This window comes from Lates calcarifer, linkage group LG13 (assembly GCF_001640805.2).
Source record: "Lates calcarifer isolate ASB-BC8 linkage group LG13, TLL_Latcal_v3, whole genome shotgun sequence".
NCBI lineage: Eukaryota > Metazoa > Chordata > Actinopteri > Centropomidae > Lates > Lates calcarifer.
Genome location: NC_066845.1, coordinates 19,857,514 through 19,883,189, shown reverse-complemented (window position 1 = coordinate 19,883,189; position 25,676 = coordinate 19,857,514). Strand labels below are relative to the sequence as shown.

At 43.4% G+C, this 25,676-nt stretch overlaps 1 protein-coding gene across 2 annotated transcripts in view; it reads right to left on the bottom strand.

Annotated features, from left to right (window-relative positions):
• Nucleotides 1-25,676, bottom strand: part of cux2b (cut-like homeobox 2b) — an 85,443-nt gene that overhangs the window by 25,597 nt on the left and 34,170 nt on the right. For both annotated transcript variants that reach the window (XM_018669507.2, XM_018669508.2), the window contains exons 3-4: nt 23,804-23,851; nt 3,488-3,566 (exon numbers count right to left, since the gene is read on the bottom strand). In XM_018669507.2, the coding sequence (XP_018525023.1) occupies nt 3,488-3,566; nt 23,804-23,851 (127 nt within the window). The remainder of the gene's footprint in view (nt 1-3,487; nt 3,567-23,803; nt 23,852-25,676) is intronic.

Genomic DNA, 25,676 nt, shown 5'->3' with positions numbered 1-25,676 from the left:
GCAAGAGAATGCAAAAAAAAAAAAAAAAAGTTGGGACATAGACTGAGCAGGTACTTTATTAGGAACAACATACTAATACTGGATAGGGTCTCCCTTTGCTCTTAAAACAGCCTCAGTTCTCTATGGCATTCCTTTGAAACACTCCTCTGAGCTCCTGGTCCACGTTGATGATCACATCACTTCATTTCTGCAGATTTGTCAGCTGCACATTCATGCTGCCAATCTCCTCTTCTACCACGTCCCAAACTATGTTCCAATGGATTCAGATCTGATGACTGGTGAGGTCACTGATGTTCACTGAATTCATTGTCACATTCATGAAACCAGTCTGAGATGCCTTTTGATTTGTGACATGGTGCATTAAAATGCTACAAGTAGCAATTTGTGGTCATAAAGGGATGCACATGGGTCAGCAACAATACTCAAACAAATGATGATTGATTGGTATAAAGGGGCCCAAAGTGTGCCAAGAAAACATTCCCAACACCATTACACTACCACCACCTGCCTGGACTGTTGATAGGCAGGTTGAGTACATGGATTCATGCTGTTGATACCAAATTTCTGACCCTACCATCTGTGTTACTCAGCAGAAATCCAGATTTATCAGGTCAGATTAAGTTTTTCCAGTCTTAAACTGTTCAGTTCTGATCAGCCTGCACCCACTGCAGCCTAAGTTTTCTGTTCTTAGCTAACAGGATTGAAAACTGACGTGATCTTCTGCTGTTGTCGCCCATCTGCCTCAAGGTTGGAAGTGCTGTGCATTCTGAGATGGTTTTCTGCTCACCACAGTTGTAAAGAGTGTTTATCTGAGTTACTGTTGCCTTCATGTCTGTCTTCATGTCACTCTCCTCTGACCTCTCTAAGCAATAGCAGTGTTTCTGTCCACAGAACTGCAGCTCACAGGATGTTTTTGGTGACATTTTGAGTAAACTCTAGAGACTGTTGTGTGTGAAGATCCCACGAGATCAGCAGTTTCAGAAACACTAAGGCCAGCCTGCCTGGCACTGTCACTGAGGTCACATTTTTTTCCCCATTCTGATGTTTGATGTGAACATTAACTGAATCTCCTGATCTGTGTCAGCACGATTTTATGCATTGCACTGCTGTCAGATGACTGGCTGAATGGATAACTGCACAAATAAGCAGACAGGTGTTCATAATAAAGTGCTCAGTGAGTGTAGTTAGGTGCCCCAGATATTGTGTAGGGTTAGCTTTACGGGCCCCACTCAGCACCACAGTGTGAATGTACCCTGTTGCCTATGTTCTTATTAAGGCCAGAGACCTACTCCTCTTCTTAACAACATTAACATGTTAGTCTTTCAGTTCATTTGTTTTTGTTCTCTGTTTTTGTATTGGATTGAACATCAACTTATCTACAAATATGCATCATATGATAAAAAACAAAAAAGTAACCAAAAAGTTTGAAAATGCACTTCTGACACAGGGTCCCTCTACAAGATATGGGTCATAAGACAGTCTAGTATTGTGCTTCAGTGGTGCTAATTTGTAATTAATCACATTATCAAAATACCATTTCCATGCAGTAAACCTCTGAGGGTCTTGAATCATGAGGGAATTCCCCACTTTCCCCACTTTGGCCAACAGTCTGAGACAAGTTAGCTTGACACAGCAGCTAGAGATGTAACAAACTAGCCTCAGACAAAAGAGGAGGAATATGCTTTCAAAATGTTGTGTCCTCTTAGCTAGCTAGTTCATGTTAGCAGATGGTAATCTCATGCTCAGGAATCAGCAGATTTTGTTCAGAGTAGGAGAGCTTGTAACACAGCGGCTGCGCTCTGATGGAAGTTCTGGACTCCAGAGTCTGAAGTGGTGCCTGCAGTAGGCAGGGCTAAGCTAGCTGTTGATGGAGGCTGACAAACCACAGTGTCTGTGAGTGGCAAGTTTGGAGTTGTTGGATGGGACCTTTTACATAGCTAGGCTGCATAACTACTTTATGTAATAAGGTAATTTAGTAATTAACACAGTAATCTAATGACTTTGTTATTACTTCATTATTAAACTAATATAGTCTTTGAATAACAAAATGAAGTAATTGATTCCATTTTCCTAGCTACTTAACCAGCACTGTTTCATATCACACTAACTCTCTGACCTTTTCTGAGAGAGAAAACAACAAGCTTCACTTTCTATGAGTCCCAGTGATACAGTGAAACAGACTCCCTTTGTAAAGGTAAGGTCAAATGGAGGTGGGAGGCTGGCGGTGCTACGTCATCTGATGTAACCTGACACAGGTAGTCTACTACTGTTTACTCAATATAATGACCATTCACAGACTCTGTGTGAATTTATACTGTATGTAAAGAGACAGAGAGGAAAAAAATATCAGGCATTTTGAGAGGCAAAAGCTACTGCAGCTTTTTTCTTTCATATAAGAGTTGATGTTGGGCGACAATGGCTTTTCTTTCTATTTTAAAGTCTTTGTTCTTAAACATAACAACTCTTAGTTGATTGTTCTCTACTTGAGATGGGTTCGTGACAAAATATATCCCACAAGACGCTCCAAGGCTTGAATTAAGGCCTTGATATAAAAGGTATAGGTCAGAAAATCAAACTGAAAACATCTTCAAAGAACGGTATTTCTTATCAAGGAAATGACTCCATTCAAAGTGTGTGTGTGTGTGTGTGTGTGTGTGTGTGTGTGTGTGTGTGTGGTGGCGCAATATCAAGCAGGGGACTTCAAGGAAAAATGGAGACCTTTAAAAGTCAGTTGCTGCCGTCGCTATTTCTCTGACGCAGACTTTTATCTTGTATTCATTGAATCTGTAAACAGCATTCTCTACTCCTGCCACAAGTGTTTCTCTGATCTAGACTGAGATTGGGCTGCGTTTTGCTGCCGTCTCCCGCAACAAAGAGCAATACAGTACATGTGCCCTGGCACTGAAATAACAACTGAATAAACACACAATATGTCTTTCCTCCACTTTAACTTACTGTCTTTGCCCCTCTCTCCCTTTTGCCCCCATTGGCCTCATCAGGCCTGCGTTCCACATGAAGCCAGACTTCAGTTGGGATTTTAATTGGCCCTCCACAATCAACAGCAGAGCTCCTCAAGGATGTGTTCACTCCTCAGCCAGGCTACACTCAAGGACCAGTTCTGGGTTTTGAAGTGGCCTCACGCAGAGTTTTGGAAACCACTCTGAGAGCACATACTTTGAAAAATAGATAAGAGCCACAGGGTATAGGGTTTTATGTATCTTATATCCATGCACTGTTGCACCATATCCATCCATGGCAAGAAAATTACTTTTTGGGTTGTGTGTGTTGCACATGACATGTCTCTGTGTGTATACTGAGAAGGCTGGTCCAGTGATACTGGTATACTGGTTGATAGGGAACTGATCTCCAGGGACTGATCTTTGAAGGGGAGACAGACCATTCTAGCAGTAATGTGTGTGAGTGTGTTTATTCTGCTGCTGTTGTTGTTTGTGGAGATGCACATCTCTGGTCTTAGTGGGAGACTCACCTGGGGCCTCGATAAGCTGTTTGTAGATTCCAAGGAACGCAGACTCTGCCTCCTTACTGCGCTTGTTCAGAGCAACCACCTGCAGAGGAGAGGACGCCATAATGTAAACATGGACTGATATAATAGTGGCATACATCCTAAGTCACAGCGCACAGCATATTTTACATTTCAGGTATTAAAATGATGCTTTTACACAGAGCAGAAAACGCTTAAAATCTTAAACAGCTAATGCTGAATCAATAGTAACAAGAGCAAAGGTCAACCTCACAGCATCCTGCCAATAAATGAAACAAACACTCCTGCATGACTTGTATATGTACTACATCTTCAGTATGCGTAACAGAAATACAGTGCAGTTCCTTGCTTGTGCATAGCCCAGTCAATTCAAAGGTTTCTATATAAGCACTGGCAACTGCAGAAACAAGGTGCAAACTATGACGATATCCTTCCTGTTTAACTGCCAAGCTGCTGCATGTTGGGAGGTGACATTTGGCCTGTTAAATGTAGGTGCCGGCGTGTGCAGGGAGGCTCGCCAGTGACAGTGGCCTCCATCACCAGCAGCACTCGGCACCTGCTATCCTCAGCTCAGTGGGTGACGCAAACCAATTAACGATTCATTAGGAGGGACAAAGAAAGCGAATTAGCCACCACCTGGCCCCATGGAGAGGGCACCTGCACTAGTGGGTATGTGGGTTACCCTGCTCCCAGCTCCCGCTAAGACCTCGGGCCTGTTTGTAAGTCAGAGGACATGCTGTGGCTGCCTCTCGACGTCCTCTGCTCTGCAAAAAGTAAATCAGATCAGGCTCGTCCAAATGACCCCCCAATCCAAGAGCAGACGGAATTCAAATTATTGTCATCTATTGTCTATGTCATTTCTGTCACTGTTGATTACAGCCTCTGTCGGACCGGCTCAATGGACTCCACGACGGAGGGTCAAGTGCGTGGTATGGCTGAGCCGAGCTGCTCCTCATCAGCATGACTGCACTTGAAAAACATTCATTTCGCAAAGGCTGAAAACACTTATGTGAATGGCAGTGGTTGTGGGGGTGGTGTGTTGGGGCTGTTTAGTGGGGTTATAAATAAGGTGTGTGGAAAACAGCGAGGGACAGAGAGCCTTTGATTTACTGGAAATGGCTGGCGTCTTCCCCGGGGAGGCATAACGACAGCATCATGTTTAAAGAAATATCATAAAGATCAAGCAAATCCCCCCATCACTCCCACTTGGAGCAGCTCAGAGGAGTTCATGGAAAATGGAAAAGGCTGGAGCCCAATCAATACAGATGCAATAGTCTGCAGCTCTCAGCCAGCTCCCTGCTACACTATGCTGTTGTTTCACTCAGCTATCCCCCAATTTAACCCCCCCCCCCCCACTTCCACCACCACCCCACTCACCCACCCACCTCCCCTCTCCTTCCAGGCCATGACGTTAACACTGCCATGTTGGTTCTCAAACAGTGAAAATGTGTGAAGCACGCTGGCCCCATGAACAGTGTTCATAGCTTTATGTGTGGGTTATGAGTACATCAACAACTAGTGTTGGTTCAGCTAAGGTTTGTTTCATTCCCACTGATGAGACTGCTGTTATGTGTGCTTCTGTTTTACTGTGAAGAGGAGCAATTTGGGGACCCAGAGCTTGTTTTCAGCCGATGACAAACGTCTGCTCTTCGATATGACAATGAGCAAACCTCCAACAGCACCTTTGTGACACAGAGACAAACTATTACCAACCTGAGTTTACACCTGAACTACATGGCCACTACAGCAGGGTGGCTGAACCCATCGCTAGTCATCAACTTTTCACTGACAGTCTGCTGGCTGCCCCGGCTTCCTCTGAAGCATATACATCAAATGAGGTTCCCAACTGCATATGTAAAAAGGCTGGCATCCTGTGAAGGCAATGGCTAGAGCTCCCTTTTCCAGAGACACACGGGGTCTTCTGGCCCTCCATCATCCTTTAACGAGAGAACACGGAGATTACCTCCACAATCACACCATTAACCTGCCTACAGACGCTAGCAGAGACATCAATCACACGCCTGCCTGATGCCTTCTCATGTTAGCACCCGCTATGTGTATAGATACCCCCCCCTACAATCCACCCTTGCTATCGTCAAAGCACTCTGAGGTGTCGTGCATAATATGGGCTGATCAGGGAGTCATCTTCATCTCCATGCTAATCCACCTCCAGCCAAGCACATGGGAATTCAGAGGCAGAAGTCTCACACTAACAGATACAAGCAGATAGGGATTCTGTATAGAGAGGTGCGGCTTGAGGAAGGACTACAGCGGGCAAATCTCTTCTCCTGTTTTGGCTGCGAGATATGACTCTGGTCCTGGCTTTGGCTCACAGCGCATTCTTTGTTTTCACCCGTTTTGTGATAAAGGATATGGCTACCGAGGGAATGGGCCTGGCCGCAGGTTGATTTTACAAGCAGGAGTAAAGCCTGGGGCAGGGTAGCAAGAGAGAGACAAAGGAAACCTGTTAGCGCTCCACCATAACTCTTCATGCCGCAACAGAGTGGGCAGAGCACAGCCTCTGGGACAAGGCTGCTGGGAAATACTTACTGATAAGCCTTTGAGAATACTTACAGTTGCTAGTGAGTCTCTGTGTGTGCATCAGACTATGTGTATGTGTGTGTATGTGTGAGAGAGAACAAGCTACCATGTGTTGACGAGAGAGAGATAAATGAAGGAGGAGAGAACAAATCTAGAATGAAGTAGAGGAAGCAGAGTGAAGGGCTACTGAGTGACATACAGGGAGAGACAGAGACAACGGAAAAAAGAGGTTCCCATAAAGAGCGCAATTAGCAATTATGCAGTCATCAATTACAATTATCACAACTGGTGATTATGCAATTATCACTCTAAATCATCGTTTTCCCCCTCTGCCTTACCAGTTTGCCACCCTCTGTGATTTGGTTGTTTGAGGATGGGTTGTGATGATGCAGGTGATTAGAGTGTGTGATGATGATGGGGGTGTTGGGCGGGTGTCAAGGCAGATCTTGCACTGTGTGTGTGAGCAAATAAGTATGCTGTGCTTGGAGCATGTCTGCATATGCATCTGTGCCTTGGTCTACACAGCATGTGAGTTCACTCTGTGTTTTTTGCATGTATATGTGTGTGTGTGTGTGTGTGTGTACACGTAGTGTTCATGAATACTCTGCTTCCATCTCAAGGTGAATGTGGTTGGTGCTGTGGGTGGTTTGGGGACAGCAAATGTATGGTTCCATAGTCCCTGAGGCCTCTAAATTACCTGTCATCTTCCCCATGATGCAAAGGTCAGTGCACAATCATAGGGAGTCCATCCTACTGTGGTGCTCACTGAGCGCCAGTCCAGCCCACAGGCTGACAGGATGTCACAACAAACCCCGGTCCCGCTCCTTGCTTATTAGAACAAAACAGTGGGAAGCCCACTACCACCGCCACACTGCTTGTCACAACACCTTCCACAAGAATCTGCCGGATCCTGACAAATGTTCAGTCCTTGGTGTTAATATAAGCATTGAGAAAATGAGGCAAAATATGGTTAACGCTCCACTTTTATTACCAGTTAAGATGCACTAAAATCTAGAGCCAGGCAGGGTCATTTTCAATTAAATTTGTATTGGTAAAACATTTTCAACATGAAATAATAACAATATGTTCATCATTAATGTCCGGGTGACTTCAAATGTCCATCCATTTTTAATATCTTTAGATACAATAATACAGATTAGGGCTGCAAACGCTAATAATAGTGATCAACAATTATATAAAAACAGAAAAACATAATTTTCTCATATATGAGAAGCTGGAAACAGGCATTTTTGCTTGATACAATACTTAAACAAATAATTCACCATTAAAAATGTTGTAGAATAGATTTTCAGTCAATCGACAAATTGTTTCAGCTCTAATACAGACCCACACAGATTTTCAATACAGCCATCAATAATATTTTGTTACGATGATGCAAAGGTTAAGTTGAGCCAATAATTTGGTAGTTTGAATTTCAGCATTGAAAGCTTAGCTTTCTGAATGTCCCTTCACTTCCTGTGCCAATCAACATTTATATATTCAGAAACATACAAGAAAATATTGGTTGAAATTAATTCTATTCAACTGATATTTCAGTTCTCTGGAATCCACTCAACCAGGAGTGAAAGTTTTTTTTTAATTTGCAAAATTGTTCCATGTCCATATTGTCTTCTAATGTAGACCGAGGAGCCCCTAAATAAAAACTGCTCTGATTTTGAAGATAATTAGGAGATGTAGTTTAGTAGCTGATTTGTCGCAGGAACACTCATAGAGTGGTGCATGTGTTGTGATTCAGTTGCTTAAACATGCTATAAACAATCAATGGAAGAAATCTGCAATCCTACAGTTATATGTTTTCAGTTTACATGTGATCTGTATGATCAAAAAGCAAATGCAAAACCATAATTTTCTCTTCAAAACAGGAAAAAAATCATATTTTAGCCATGCCAGCCAGCACTTGTGCAGCTGTCACTGCAGGCGTTTGTTTTGCGTTGAGTGTAGGTTCAAAGGAGAGGCGGGAGGAGAGAGATGAGTTGGTGTGGAGTGACTGATGAGAGTGTGGAGGAGAGGGGCAGAGGTAAACCCTACTGCAATACAGTCTGGATGGTGAGAGACCCGTGTACACCCACACATGCACACCCACATACACACACACACACACACACACACACACACAAACACTTGAACTCAGGAGCATGCAAACATGCACATCAAGTCGCAGTCACACAGATGCACACTACACACAGACTGTGTTTCAGGGCAGATTTAATCATGGTGACACCCATCTCAGAGCGATGGTAGCAGCATGGCGGTGGTTGTGGCCGTCTCTGGATGCCCAGCGAGATGAGCAGTCAGAGCACTGACACACATCTCGTCGCCACGTCAATTCCAATCAGCGGTGCCTGTCAGTCAACGTGCGGCGCTCACAACAGACTGACGCCACTGCCACTCTGCCACTGCAGAGCTGCCGTCTCAGCCAAATAAATGGCCAAAGCTGACCACACCAATACTCCTCTGTACCACTTATCCCCTCCTCATATGCACACATGCTGCGACGATGCAATGACAAATTCAGAGCAAAAACACATCTTAATTCATGGACTCTTTAGAGAGACACCCACCAGCATTTGAGGTATAGTAGTACCTTGTAGAGCATACAGCAGAAAAATTTCAATGGAGGTTTTAGGACAGGTTTCATAATCCATAGGATGGATTTTCATGTTACATTTTTACAGCAATGCTTCCATTAGCAGTCAATAAATTAAAAGTCTACTAACTGAACTGCAAGGATGCACTTAGGTCCAACCGTGCTTTAAGTTAAATGCTAACAATAGCATAACATGCTTATTAATCTTTATGTTTATTGTGCTAGCATGTCTAATATTCAGTGATTAGCGCTAAGCACAAGTATAGCTTTTGTTATCCAATTGTTTTTTGAGACATTTTACGAAGAGGGAACATGAATGTCTGTAAAACACTTCATGGCAATCCATCTTACAGCTGCTTTGATATTTCCACCTGGACCAAAGTGGTGGACAGACCTACCAACTGATTGCCTTCCCCAGAGCCATGACGCTAGCATGGCAAAAAGGTACATCAAGATATACATCACTTGAATATGAGACAAGACAAAATGAGCAACACTTCAGGTCAATGCCCCAGTGGAGAGTGCCGATAATGACCCAGGCTGAGAGGAGAGATGATCTCTAAAGATCAAGGTGGAGCTGACGTAATCCCGACGGACGCAGCACACGGAGCAGTATGAGAGACAGAACATGGCACGACATTAAACCCAGATCAAAGGGCCTGCTGTCTCCACCGCACAGCAGGTGCCTTCTGGGTCCCCCTCACCATCAACAGGCTGCAGAACTGCTGTGTTACCCGCCCTCTCGACAAAACTCAAAAGCACCAGCCTCTGCGCTAGCACCTCAAAGTCACTGCAAAGTCAAAGTCAAGAGCCGGTGAGAGACAAACGGAGGGAAGAAAACAAATCTTTTCTGAATGTCTTTGTAGTTCAAAAGACAGGAGTTGTCATTTTCTTTGAGCTTGCGCTTTCAAATGTTTGATGCAGCGAATGACCTAAACTTTGAGGAGAGTGTGTCTGCTGAAAACGTATCTATCATAGCATGATGGGAGGGAGCGGGGGCGAGCTGAGGCTAAGATGAAGGCACCGGTTGATGTGCTGAAAGGGAAGTAGTAATGAGTGTACCTGGACTAGATTTCAGTACTGGGAGAACTGTTAAGAGGAGAGAAGAGAGGAGAAGTGTAGGTAAGGGCTAATTATAAAAATAAAGTGCCCCCATTATCCCGGCGCTGTACTGCCCTAGTGAACAAAGCTACAACAGATGGGGTGTCATGGGTAACTGTGCCAATGTGAGCCAAAGCCCAGGAGTGGATGGACCCTGGCAGGCCGCTGGTGGAGCAGCCCTGGCAAGGGGGAGGCACAGCTGCATATCTCGCCCTCAGACACATGTTGACAGTGTTTCTCTAGCCCTGCCTACACTAGTCAAGGTGAGACAGCATGACACGAGGGGAGAGAGAGGGAGAGAGAGAGGGAGAGAGTGCTCCACCATGATGGATAGTGCTCTCCATCCACCTCTCCTCTCTCTCCCTCTTAGAAGGCTGGTGACTTTCCAGTGAGGCAATTATCATTGCGGAATGCATAATAGCCTAATTAATTACAGGTGTCAGCGCTGCCTTTGTTTCAGCATGGAGGAACATCATGCCAAAGCCGCATCCGCTAAAAAGAACAGCACTGATGAACGAGCCTTGAACCACGGCTAGAAGAGCACAGCTGACGGAGCAACGAAACGCTGTGGAGACGACTTGAAGTCTGCCAAACAATCCTGCGTCTGTTGCTAACAGAAGATGGATTGGAAACACATGGTGCAGAAATTAGGTCCATTATTTGCTTGATAAATCTGCTGTTGTCAATCGCAGTGCTCAGAGGAAGATCTCAGGTAGGCCCTGCACGGAATGGCTCTGTGGGTAATTTGGTTCCAAGTAGCAGAGACCAGCACGGCGTTGGTGGCAGCGCTATCAACAATGAAAAAGCCCCCTTACCCAGCGTTGCTGACAAACATGGCATATCATTTGTCCTGTCAGATTTGCCAATTTCATTCATTGTAGTGAGAAAGCCGGAAAGCAGACAATTGCCAGTGAGAGAGAGAAAAAAGACCTAAGAGGACCTGCGAAGGAGAGAAGTGAATGATGGGGTGACTAGGGAGGAGAGACAGCACAGAGATTCCTGTTATTCTCCTCCTCAGCTAAACACAAGCATACACTGGTGCGGAACTTAACAGAATGTCACATTTAGTGTGTGTGTGTGTGTGTGTGTGTGTGTGTGTGTGTGTGTGTGTGTGTGTGTCTGCGCCTGTGTGCGCCTGTGTGTACTGTACAGCATGTGTGTCTTTCTATGGGGGGTCGTGGCGGTAGGCTGATAATCCCTCCACGCCCCCAGGCAGTGGGGGCTCATTGTAGAGTACATTGAGTCTAATAGGAGCAGGCGCTGCAGTTGTATGCAGCTCTCCCTGCTCCCACTGTGAGAAGAGTTTTACATAATTAATGACTGTTGATGTTTCCCAGGTAGTCGCCCGGCAAATTCACTCCAGACTCGGCTGCCACCGTCGCCGGTTCCACAGAGAATGAGCGACACCAGAACAGACAGCTTACATTACAGGCATAAATAAGGCAATTTTGTACAGTGTCTTCAGACATTACTGTGAGGGGGGTTCAGGGCCAATGATTCGACTTGCTTCAGAGAAACGCTCAGAAAGAGCTTTTCTATGTCTCGGAGTCTTCAGAGAATTTGCGCTTGATGCGAGTAAAACTGCTTCCTTTAGTGTTTTTATAATTCTGTATGCTGTTAGAGACGCGCAGATAGAAGCGCTGCGCCCTTTCAAGATAACAGTTGACGGCTGCAGACAGATGATCATTCACATCTGCATGAATCAGTGTAATCTGAATGTCGATCTAAACACATGTGAGCCTGGTGGTCTGGGTTTGTATGTTCCAGACCACTGACACTGGTGAGGCCTCGTGTCCCTGTACATATTACTGGGAGGCAGTCCACATTTATACTGGAGCATGTTAAATTAAACATTTAAACACGACACCAAGGGAGGCTATTTTTTACTGCTCTCGGCCCACTACTCATTATTAATTTGTAATAACCTTTAAGGCTTTTTGATGTCATACATATTTTACAGAGAGATATCACTCCCAGCCAGACTGGAGAGGGCCTGTCGATGACAGATCACCAGAGTGCCTCCGAAATGTGCCTTCATCTGCTATAATTAGGACCAGGTGAGGGTTAAGAGTGATCTCTGGACTGTGTGTGTGTGTGTGTGTGTGTGTGTGTGTGTGTGTGTGTGTGTGTGTGTGTGTTTGCCTGTACACGAATTCGCACACTAATGCATCAGTGTGACAGCATATCAGCACCTAAAGATTAAACAGTGTAGTAGCCGAAAAGAGAGAGGAAAGAAGAGACTGGACAGGAAGTATTTTCCCAGAATTATTTTGCACAAAAAAGCAGTACATAATGTCTTTCTGACAGTGACCTGACCATCATTTTAAAACCTTTTATGTATTTATGAATGCCCAGTGTAAAGGAGTCCATTTCTGCAGCATAAATCAGCTGAGTGGCTGAACATTGGACGGAAGGGGACGCATTAACACCCCCACTCTCTGTCTCCTTCATATTCCTCTGTTAGAGGGCTGGCCAAGGCCCATCTTGCTCCCGCTCTGCTGGGAGGCCCTCCATGCCCGTTGGATGCCAGCCTAAAGCTCATGTACACTGGTGCCAACACGCCACTAAAAGCTGTAAAACACATGAGCTGTGTTTGGTTAATGTACACTGATTGACCTCTGCTGCCAGGCATTTGATGTCATGATTGTAATGGCCAGCTTTCCTGCCTGAACACTCATATACAATGTGACAGGCGCGAGGTGGCATTTCAATTTGAGTGAATGAGGGCTAATCAGACGAGATGCCTATAGCAGCAAGATATGTCACAGCAAACACCAATGCAATTATAGAATTCAAAATGTATGTAATATTTCTTCAAGAACTGTTTTTGTTTGTTTGTTTGTTTGTTTGGGGGGGGGGGGGGGGTGTTTGTTTGTTTTTTTGAGATGCTTCTCTCCCCACAAAATAGAAGGTTAAAATGGATCTGTGGTGCAGCAATGAGCATTTATAAATGGATTTTAAAATTCTGTGGTTGTGCTGTGGTCCCCAACCTTTTTTACTTGTGTAATAAAAAACTATTTGCAACTTTTTATCACAAGTAGAAATTGACTTTCCTTTGTAAGACTGCTTCTTTTGAATGTGTGTTAGAGGACCTAAGGGGTAAAACTATACAGTATTTCAAAAGGGAGAAACAAATATTAGAGAAAAATATTTCATTTTTTCTTGTCTCCTACTCCAGTAAGCTTCTCTTGACCCTTTAGATTCATCTTGTAACCCCTTGTGGGGGGTCCCAAACTTAAGGTTTGGAGCCACTGAGCCACAGAACACAACAGTTTTCATAGTGTTTTTTTTAGTGGAGGGTACACACAGCAGAAAGTCTCCAGATTATCCTGAATAACAGGAGTATTGTTTGTGGAAACACATGCTGCCTCTGAGTTATTTTATTCTCATTTTCTCACTGTTGTAAGGAACACCAAACACTGTTCATTCACACCCACTATACTGGGGTGGAGGCAGAATATTAGAGATATACATTTCAAAACCTTCAATCCTCATGGTTAAATACCTCCACTATCATTTGGGTGAAACAACCCTTTAAAAGAATGGCTTCACAATAACCATTCTTTTTGTTACATGATTGTGAAGAGGACATTCAGGAGCGCTAAATCAATCTTAAGCAGCCTCAGAAACAACTCTTCAGCAAGCTTTATATATAGGACCTGACTTTAGTGGTTATCTATTGGATGCTGAGCGTTACATAACCCTCCATATGCTCAGAGTGTAGGACAATTCCGTACGGGTTATAAATAAAGAAACCTGACGCACGGCTGCAGCCACTGTGATTTGGGCAAGTTCTCACATGGGATGTCATAGTTCTGCAGTGCTAGCCCCACTGCTATTTCAGGCTCTGCCTCATTAGAACATCCGCCGTGAGTGAACAAAAAAAAAAAAAAACAGACTGTACAAAAGACATTTCATTAGGGAAGAGAGAGCATGAAGAGAACGTTCACCCTCCCAGCCATGGCGTGTTCAGGGCTAAAACTCCATGCATTTGCTACATTAGGGGTAGATGCATTGTGAAGGTGCACACAGATGCACACACACAAACAGTGATGTGTGATAGCCAGGTATGCTACAGTTCTGAGATCTGTGTCACATGGTCCCACAAGGAGGAGGTCTGCAGGCCTCAATGACAGGGGCACAAACACGCAACCTGCCACAATGACTGCAATTACCCCACATCCACTGCCTTCAACAGGGGAGAGTGAGTGAGTGTGTGTGTATGTGTGCATGAGCGCGCGCGTGTGTGTGTGTGTGTGTGTGTGTGTGTGTGTGTGTGTGTGTGTGTATGCCAGTGTGAAAGGGGGAAAGTGAGGGATGGGACATGAGATTATACATGTAAGTGTGAGTTCTTGCATGAGAGAGGAGGGGGGAGAAAAAAAACACACATTATTGCGTGACTGCCTGTACCTGCCTCTGTGATAGTGTGTGTGTGTATATATGTGTGTGTAGATGTCAGAGTGTGGTTCTGCTCGCCTGTGGAGGCCCTCTCACACCACAGCGTCTGGCTAATTTAGTTAGGGAATAGCTGGCTGTCCTTCAGGTGAATGGACAGAGATTGGTCTCAATATGAGATGTAATAAAACAAGCCCATCACTGGATCTCACCGCACCTTCGGCTGTCCTTCACATGTCTCGCCAGAGGAAGATACACGCCCACAAACACACACACACACACACACACACATGCATTAACGCACACACATCACACACAAGGAGACCTCCAAGGTTTGCTATCTAAAAAAAACAAAAAAAACATGAAACAAATATTGCTTTTCCAGTTCTTATAGTGGCCTACACTCTATTGATTTATATTTATCACCCCTTACAACATCTAAAAAGAGTTAACTGCAAACAGTGTGCATTTACATAAACCATCCACTTAATATTAACATCCTGATAGACACTGAAGCACAATTTACGCCTCAGCTGTCCAAAGTCCCAAATCCTTCTCTAACTCGTCTGCTACTGTTATCTACATCTGCTTCACTGTAATGAATTCACATCAGTTTATATAATCAGTGTAGTTGACAATCCTAATATCTGTCTATAAAAGGAAGTTTGAAAACCCACTGTTTACCTTTTAATTAATAATAACAATCCTGTTACAGTAACCCACATTAGTGGAAGTACTCAGATCTTTTACTTCAGTAAAAGCCAGACAAAATTTTCGAAATACTCCATTACAAATAAAGGAAGCATTAGCTTCTAAAAGTACTTGTTCCACAGAAAAAATGCCTCTGTGGATGATATGACATTGTTAAGTTGTTACTACTGATGAATGAATGTGTAAGCGTTATTTTACTGGTCAAGATGGAGCTAGTTTTAACAAATCTTATAATCTTAATGTGAAACATAACTATTTGTTTTCCATGTTAAATAATGTAATGGAGTCAAAAGAATAATATTTCCCTCTGAAAAGTAGTCGAATAAGTACAACTGTAAAGTGGCATAAAATAGAAATTACCACAAAACTGCACTTAAATACACTACTTGAGTAAAATGTACAGCGATGTACCAGTGCTATAAACCCTGCATGTGTTCACTTCATCCAGGGCATTCTTGAACCTCTGTACGTTCTATGAGCCGAGTGCCTCTCTGTGAGGACCGCAGCATGGCTGAGCTCCCTCATTCCACCTGTCATCTCGTTTGGCTACAGCCAGCTCTTGCTCATTCCTGCCAGCTGCGAGCATCCAGGGCCTTGGCGACCAGCAGCTTTTTCCCTCTGGCTGTCCCCCTCAGCCCCACTCCAGGCTGGGCACTTCACTCCAGAAGAAGAGCTGGAGCTTTCCCACTAAATCCACTGAGACCCAATTACAGGGACTGCAGGAGAAATCACGACGAGATGCAAAGTTACTTTGCTTTAATTGAGGATGTGTTTAACACTTTCCTCAGGCCACCGTGGCCACTTTATGTCTCGGATGAAACACAGAACCCAGCAGTGGGACTTTAAAACATATATCTGTTTGTGACAAAGGCAAAGAACATGCTGATGTTAAGGGCGGCGGTGTGATTTAAGTCGTACAATTTCCAGTATGAAATACGAACATAACAAGAAGATCTCTTAAAAGTGTAAAAACACATTTGATTTGTGATGAAGAAGCAACACTTTAATGTAGGGTGAACATCAGAAGAGTTGCTCTCCTCCCTGGTAAGAGAGTTACTTCACTTCCAGCTGCTTGTTTTAATAGAGCCACATGTTAATTAGTATTGTAGTTAATCCCATATTAAAGAGACCCAAACTGTCAGGTCATATTATAAACAATCAGTCCTAATGTTCGTGCATGTGACATTTGGAGCTGCTATCTCTTCTAGCAAAATGTTCCCTAGGTACTAATTGGCCTACTTTACGCTGTCTTTCTTTGAATTGCCAGTTTCTTTATCATTTAGGATATTAGCCTTGACAAGCATCATCCCATATACCATAGGCCCACTAAAAGTCGAGAGGAGCTTCATCTTGTTTTTTAGGGTTTTTTTTGCAGAGGGACAGCAAAAATGGGAATAAATGATTTACACTCGCATGTAATACTGCGAGATCTACCTTCATGGGATATTAAATACAATTTGAAAGAAGAATAAAAGTTCAAACACTTAGCCAGCAGCAAAGTAAGTGTAACTTTTCTCTGCTTGCATTATTTAAGATAGGCTCCATCATTTTATCAATCTATCGATCTCTCACCAGAAAGATGAAAATGGAAAAATAATGAGGCCGATGAATACTGTGTAAAGAACATCAATGTGCAAAATTTAATTATCTGTGCTGGAAAGAGAGGGAAAATGTGTCGGCTGTTTTCTAAAACAAAAAGAAAGTGAAAAAAGGAGCAGTTAATATTTTTCCCTCTCTGCATATTTTAATTACCAGATCAATCATAACTACGTACTGCAGTACTGCAGAGAAAAGAAAATTGCAAGTCTAAATGAAAAACAATAGATTTGCTTTAAAGTCTTCGCTCTTTTGAAGTCTAAATTAAAATTTCAGGTACCTTTACAAGAGCCTTCTTCAGAAAGTTATGATATTTAATTAGCGTGTTTAGATTTTGCTGAAATTAAACTTCACAGCCGAGCATCATGTGAAATGAAGACTGGTAGTCCCAGGCTTCAGCAGGGGGGAAACACCGCAGATGAACAGAGGGAATTAAATCACTTCAGCACATGAGGTCTGTGTATCCTCTGACAAAAGCTCATGTTCTTTTGACTTGTGCTGCCACTGGCTTGATCTGAGGTTGGGTCTCGGTGTTCATTGGAGTGGAGAAACGACTTTGCTCTTGGACTGTGTCTGTGCAGCTCCGATTCTGCGCCTGAAATCGGAGAATTGCGCCGTAGAATTGGCGGAGCAGCTCTCCAGTTCCGCCTGTTCCTCCTCACATGAGCTTTTCCTGGTTGTGCTAGCGCTGATGTTTATTTCTCCTGGCATGTCCTCGCCGGCGCTGAGCCACCGATTTCACACATTTTTATTGGCTAATTTGACTGTGCTCTTGCCAGCAGCTGAGAGTGAGCCAGGAGTCGGAGAATCTCAGAGACAGTGCTACTGCTGCTGCTAGTGTTGCTGTTCTCTGACTTGAGGTGACTGGAGGGAGCAGATGAGGGGAGGGAGGCTCTCACCTGTCTCATAACAAGTAGTTGACCATGTTAGACTGAGGCGAGCTTGGTCTTAGAAACTGCCTCTTAGATTAGTTACTGTGTGCTGCTGGTGAGTGTCTGTTTGGTGAGGGGTCAGGAGGGGAATGTGATTGCCTGTCTCTTAAGGTGACAGGGGTTTAGAGGAGGGGATGTACACCCAGTCAGACGCCCAATAGGAACAGTGCAGCCGGTGCTATGCGTGCGTCCATCCTCAAACATGGCTAACATTTGCACAGCAGCGGCAGTCAGGCGTGACGTCTCCGGGCTCTGAGGTTTGTGCTGTCAGGACGGTAGAAATTAAACCTGGCACTGCAGAGCAGAATGTGCTGAAACTCATCAATTCCACATGGCTAGAGAGCCAAGTGCCTATTTATAACATCCCCCCCTCTCTTCTTTACCTGGTGTGCATCCCTGGCTCTAAACACGCATCCATAATGATGAATACACCCAACTGGGACACTCCGACAGGGCATCAGTCAGGACAGGAAAACAAACACGCCAACACACACACACCATCAGATCACAGCACAGCAGAGGAGGGATAAGACTGACACTGGGAAGGCTGATGGAGAGGTTGAATCGTCTCAGCATAAAAACACCCAGCAGAATCACAACAGTCAGTCACCACACAGGAAACAAAAAAAGGCCAGTCAGATATATTAAACTTCTTCAAAAGGCCCAGCCTGGAGCTGAAATATGGTGTTGCACTGGTGAAACACCACCACCCAACTACTGGGTTTGTTTATGTCGTCATTTACTGAATTGATGATATTTCATTTTAAAAGTTACTGTCTGAGCTACTGAGAAACAGACTGATGGCATTTTGCAGGAATTCTTGAGGAATACATTTGTCTTTGGGTAGAAAAATGTGTTCACTTTTATCATTTGCAAACACAGCAGACAAAAATGACCTGTGCTGTCTATTGAAATATGCTAGTCAATGTAAAGCTTTAAAGCAAATATGTCACTTCTGAAAAACAAAACCACATCCTCCTCTTACATATAAAGTGAAATTCAACCAGTAGCTTGTGGTGGCTAGTGTTAGATTATGTTAGGAAACTAACATTACGACCGTTTGCTGGATTAATGACTATTCTCCATTAAGGTTTGTTTAAACTGAACACAAAACCAATTTTGTTTTTGCTTCAGTCTCAAAAATTTGAACGTTGGAGTCTAGTACATGTTTAACCATCTAAAACAGGCAACGTACAATGTGCTATTGCAACTTTAGCTTTAATATTTCTCTTATTTTGCCCAGTTTCTCTCTTTTTTCCTCTTATCCTTATATATTCATTTTTTACAGTCACACAGCTGAGATGAGATAAGTGTAAATTTTTTTGCTCCGGTTAAAACATTTTCAAAACCTGAAGATGCAACTTTGTCTTAATGTGTGCTGTCCAAAAGAAATCTGTATCTGTTCGCACCACCTCTAACATTCACTTTGTGTTCAGCTTAAACTGCATTTTAGCATTTATCATTATTCTGTAATCATCACAAGTGACAAATCAGACGCTACATAGGCTCACTTTAAAAGTATTTAGAACAAACATGGGTCAATAAATAGTTATTACAACACTTAACTAACTGAATATAAAAGGGGGGATAATTGTAAGTGGTCTGCTGAATGGTTTTCTGATGTAAAATGAATAAAATCAAGTTAAATTGAGTCTGTTTCTCAAAAAGCAGAACTGCCTTCAAACTGGGCTATTTCTTCATTTATCAATGTATAAGCTTTGGCATTTGATGAGACTAAGTAATCGACGTATGACGGCCATACAATATTTGATCTATTATCCACATATAAGCTTGTTTGTCTTTGACTAGCCATAATCAGTAAAAGTAAACTGAAACAGTTAGTGAACAGAAGTGCATTAAGATTGGGTCAAAGCACCTTTTCTACACTGATGTGGAGAACAGGTGAGGACATTCACCCTCTGGAGATGCAGAGAACGTCAAAGACTCAAGGAAGGTATTATCTAATGTCCAATTACAACCCACCACACCCCACCCCCACCCCACATTCCTCCCCCTCAGCTTTGTCTCTCTCTGCTCTCCCTACCTTCCTGCCTCCCACCTTCTTTCCCTCTCCTTAGTATGAAGAGGACACAAGTGATAAACCAGGAGCAGAGAGCCGATGGTTTACATGGCCCTGGAGCCCATTATGTTCCCCACAATAGGCTGGAGGCCTGGACGTGCTGTGAATAGGTAATGGCCTGGAGATCCTGGGCCTGGCCTGCTGCTCAATGAGCCCAAGACAGCCGAGCAGGAGACAGGCATTAGAGATACCTCGTCAGCCCAGTATGGAGCAGTCTAGTCATAGCCGGGAGGGGGGGCACGGGATGATGGGAGAGTGGGAGTGAGTGAGAGGAGTAGGAGGGTGTCATAAATGCCCCTTACATAAGGTAGGGCATGAATAATAACAAAAAGGGAAAATTCAGAGCAACTGTAAGGCAGGGATCCGTTTTATTGGCATAGAAATATAGGCCTATAATGTACAATATATACAGAAATCAAAACTAGTTTGCTCTTAAAACTGTATGTAGTCTGGGAAGAGCTTTGTATCAGACTGTATGAAACTGCTGCTCACTTGTTCCAAACTCACCTTCCCAAGTTAGCCATCCACTCAAGCAATCTGTACCTAATAACTGCAAGGTTTAGCCCATGATGAAGATCTGTCTTCATTGAGCTGGAAAAGCTTTAGCGTCGCAGAGCATTTTTCCTAACGGCGCAGTCCCTCATCTATGAAAGTGCCATAGAGCCCCTCAGACAATTAGGCAGGGAAAAGCTTTATGACCGTTAGACTCACTCAGTGAGCGGCACTCTCACCGCCAGCACCGCCAGGAGCGCTGGCTCGTGCAGAAAGGTAATTACGGAGCCTCTCATAATGACACGGAGGAAGCTTGCGTCATAACACCCACAGCCTTTTATCATAGCGCTGTAATTAATTATCATCCTTTACTCTTTGATTCATTCCACTATTCATAACATATTCATACATTCAAGAGAAATTATCATTTCCTTCAGGAATTAATCAAAAGGAGGAAGAACTGGTCGTCTCTCGATGGATGATCAAAGTCGGTGTTTGTCTACCTCGGTGCATGACGGGCGAGCTCAGGGCAAGGCACTGTGGGCAAGGTCTCTGACAACACTGAAACACTCCGCTGTCTCACTCCACAACTCTGGTCAAACCATCTGCACAATTGGATTTAGGTTGAAAACACAGCTGCACATGTTTCTGATAAATGACAGGTAAATGGATATGACAATCCAAACAGCAGTTATGGCTTGTGTCGCACATTATCCCTTGTTTCTTCTGCCATTCTCCAGTGTACTGTCTGACAAGGCAGATTATGAAAAAACATAACGGTTACACGATCAGCTCAGTACAACAAAGAGCTGTACAAATCATAATAGTACAAGCTCACTTAATTTGCTTTTGAATCACCTTCATTTCTACCTTTCCTGCACATCAGAAGGTAGTTGAATAGGTGAGACGTAGCAGCCATTTTGAGATGTCTTTACTCAGTTTCATGGGGTTGAAAAGCTGCTGCATAGTCAAAATACCTCCCGTGCTCTCATAGAAAACAAGCAACAACAACAACATACATAAAAACATTGTCTTCCCCCACATCATCACTTCCCAACCTCAGGGGAAGAAATGGCACAGTTAGACTCATAAACAGGTGTCCACCGGCCCCCAGTTCGCAGCGCTTTAATAGCTGTTTGATGTTTTTGATGTCTAGTCAGCTCGATCGTACCTTGCTGCTTGATAATGAGGGCCAATAATGATTCCTGAGCTTGAGGGGTTAATGGTATGTAACCGGCAGAGCTGCTAATTACACGTTACAAACTATTTATCAGAATCTCCATCTGCACATTGTGCACGCTAAATTACTCCACGGATTATCATTGTAAAGCAAGTTTCAGTAATTAGGGACCCATACTGCTGTTTTCTTTTTCTGAGAGCACCAAACGACATCAAGAGGAGAGGAGAAAAATAGAATGACTGGTTAATTTGGGCCTGATATTCAGATTGGTACAGGCCGGATGCAAAGAGGAATCTGCCTCTCCTGAAGAAAAAAGAAGCTACAAACATACAAGAAATCCGTCACTGTTCTTTTTTTTCCCGCCTCACAAAGGTTTATCCTTAGGGGAGTTTACACTCTAAAGTGAGAGGGAGGTGTAAATTGCATTGAGAAGCCCACGTAGTCTTGGTGAGACTTGGTGAAGAATGCTTTCTGTATGTTCAGATGGCAGCGAGAGCTTGTGTGAAAGTTGTGTGAACAGTGTGGTCCAATGGGCCTGTCTCTCCAGTGATCGGTTATTTGAGAAATAACTGTCATATCCCTCAGCCCCAAAGGTGTGCCTGAGACCATGGAGACATGTACCATCTCTTCTTCTTTGCCGTAAATTTTTATTAAAATTACCTTCATTATAAGACAGTGTTCATTATAAAACCAAAAACGCCGGTCTCCCAGGGCCCTGTGGATTAATAAGGACAGCGGTGTATTTTAAGCCGTAAACTCAGCTCCTCACTGTCCTTAATCTCCTTCCTACTTCACAAGGCCAAATTAACACCTCTCCTCAGCTCTGACGGGACCTCATTAGCAAACTTCCAGGGAAGGAAAGAGGAGAGCAGAACGAAAAAGAGGAGAAGAAGGAGGGAAGCGACCAATGACAGCCACCAGCTCTGGGATTAACCCTTTCTCCTCCTCCAGCTCCACAGAAAAACTAGGTCGGCAACGTGTTTCTAATCAGTCGCCTGGTTAGCGATAATTAGAAGGCGAGATTGGACGGGAGAAGAGAGAGAAAGTGGGTGGGGAACATTGAAATGAAAAAGAAAAGAAAGAGAACCTGTCATGTCGCAAACACTTCAAAGGAGCCGACTTCTCCTTTAGAAGTGGCATGATGAGGGTCCAAATACCATGAGGCACTCCTGTGGGCCTCCAAACTGGGAGGGGTGGGGTGGGGGTGGGGGTGTTGTGGGGGTGGAGGGGAGGACCTAGTTCTTTCTCACATATATGCATCCTCACACGCACAGATACACACACACACACACACACCAGGACTTTTCTACCATTCACCACCTGTACAGTGCAGCTGCAGGGGAGCTTTACTCTATCCCAAACCACACAGCCAAACAAGCACATCCAACTCCACCTTCTCCACACATTCTCCCCCTGCAGCAGCAGGTCGAGGTCCCACAGCTTACACTGAGGTCGTGCAGACTACCGCTGGGTAAAGTTCACAAGCCTCCGCAAGCTGTTTGACATTACCAATAAGGTCAAAGTGTATCAGAAAACACCAGAGGATTATATTATTATGGTGTGCCGAGTTGTTCGCTGCACCTCGCGATCAAAAAATAGCCGAGGCTTTTTCCACTGCTAGCTGGCTTACTTATCAATGTGCAGAACATAAGCCTGTGGAAGTTACACAAGAGAGACCAAGAGGTACCCAGAGAGGCCTGCAGCTAACAAGAAAAAAAAAATCAACGCTCATTATCAGCCATCTATTTTATCTACTATGAAACATCTCTAGACTCCCAGTTGTCAGACATCAATGGTGCTTAAATTAATCCTGTGGGTTCCTGTTTGCACAATAAAGATATGGAAGGGTGCTTCTGATATTTGTGCGACTTTACAGTTAGAGTAATTGAATTAGCACACAAATCAACCACAGAGTATTGCGGAGTGTAGTATTGAATGTGATAGCTCCTGCCAGGGAGCACAGTTGCTTGGGCATAGTCAATTATAAAGCATTAAAAAGAAGCTGCCAATAATCACTTCCAAGAGAACTGAACAATCCATGCTGAGTGTTCTCATGTTTACCAATGATAGGGCTTTCAGGTTAGCGCTGAGCGGGAGTTTAGAGGGGAGAGCAAGACTGGAAACATATTTGTGGTATCATTTCCATAAGCCTGTGCTTTGCGGACCATAACGCAGCTCACAAATGTGATTTATGACCTTGGTTTAATGGCTGGAGCAGAGTCTTGGTAGGTATCAGATGACTTTTTCAATATGGCGACGTCAGAGGGGGCACGGTGAATGCACCATCACAACAGGAAATGAGGGCTTGTCTCAGCCAAGAAAATATGAGAAGCCAGATATCTGATCATCTAATGGCAGATAGATGCTACTTCACTTTGACAGAAAAGGCATCAGTCAATAAGCACCAGATGAGCAGTAACACGAAAAGTATGCCATGGATTCCTCACCCTATCTATCAAATCATTCATCCAGGAGCACAGTGATCTGTACTGGTCAATGTATATAGAATATCCAGGAAGGGGGGTCTCCTGTTTGAGTAAATTATAATGTGGAAATCTTTATTACAAATGCTACAACTTCTTAGCGATTTCAAGATTTTCTAACTTTTATTGTACAGACACTGAATGTTTCATATACCTGCAAAATGCAAAGATGTGTGACTCACCTGAGCTTGGAAACTCTTGAGAACAGGTGCCACCATCTCCCGGACTTCCTATGTACAGACAAAAAAAGGAAACTCTGTCTCAGCATTTTTTCATTTTGCAGATGCTCCACCTGTTTAGGAATCAGTTTGGCCCCGGTGAGGCGCAAACAACTCCACAAGAAACAGGACTGAAAATCTTTAATGTTAATGGATTCTCTTACACTGCATGTGTTTGAGAGTGAGGTATGTTGTTATGGGGTGTGGGTATTAGTGGTTAAACCTAAAGGGTTTGAGTGGGCATGTTTGAAAAGTGGGGCTTTCCAGTAGCTTGCGTTAGAGCTCAAAGATTCAGACTTGTGCGAGCTCCCACAGCCTCAGGTAAGGGGATTGTGCTGCCAGTGGTGACAGCCTGATCCTGTCTTAAACGCCTGTATTATACTGACAAGATTACAGCACTACACTGCATACTCAGGCGGAGATAGGCAGGCAGCATGGCCACAGCAAATAGCCTGAGGGCTCATTTATAAAATATAAAAATATTCTCTTTGACTTCAGCTGAGATGTCAATGGATGATCATTTCAAAGAGGATGATAAAAAAGGACAAAATCATATCTGTATCATTCATAGATTTAGCTTTTCATGTATTCTCTTCAATACCTTAATTGCCATTTTGCCTTACAAAAGTAAGGTGGAATGAGGTCTTGGTACATTTGAAACATAAAGCAGGAGAAAAATAACAGAGTGATGCACCACAGACTGCAAACATGAAATAAAGCTCTCTGTGGGGTATTTAAAATGGTAGTGTACATTAAATAACTGACACATAAAAATGTAAGACTGTATTATCACTGCTACATTATTAACAATTTAAAAAAAAAATAGCATATGTATTCCTTAATTGCATTTCTCAGATGCATTAAAGTGTTAATTGGAACTTGGGGTGACAGAAACAATTGTCTTTCTACTAAGACAACTTCTCAGTTAAGTTCAGTATAAACGTCAGTGCTGAGTCCTGCTCAGGGAGGTGGAGCAGAAAGGGATAATGCTCCAGGTAGCACCGCTTGCATGTGTACTTAGATGTTTTTCCTATTTTAGTTTAATCTGCCATTAGTGTTGGATAAGTGTGCTTTTTCAATACGTGAATATAGTGCACTGCTGACCAAGTTGAGGGTGTGTAAAGTAGGTAGTGGGGAAGATTTAAGTATAGGTTCACATTTTTTCAGGTCTGTTTTAAAACTATATTCATATGCATATATGTATACTGAAAGAGTTACAGGTAGTGGTAATTCTCCCTCCTGTTGATACTGGTACATATAAAAAGATTTCTGACTAGATTGGTCTAAGTGAGTCCTTGGTCTGTGCTAAAAGCTTCAGCAGTATGAGTTAGATAAATAAAGTTGGTATCTCTTTCTGTTTTAACAAATTCTGTTTTTTAATTCTAATCAGCAGCACAGTAACACAAAGAGGGAATTTTATACCAAAAAGACTAATTTTGGAAGATATCCACTTAATTTATCAAACTCAGACTGCTGAAACCTATATTAGCTCTGTCTGAACTTAAGAATGGTTTTCAGCACAAAATGAGGACTGTGGTTTCATTGGAATCACTTTAGAAAGGGATCTCTTTAGGCCAGTACCCAAAAGGGACAATTACAGCGACCAAAACTCATTCCATGTACACATGAGCTTGTGAGCCTTGTTTTGATTTGAAAAATGCAAATCACTCCTTTAAAATGTAAAAATGTACACTTTTCTTCTTTTTGTCCCTTATTACCACTGTGCATTTGTCTTCAATGAAGCTATTGTTTGAAAAGTAGCTCAAAAAGTGCATTTGTTATAGTCATGTTGGAGGTCTGGTACAATCGTGGGGGGGGGGGGCGCTCATCTTCATTA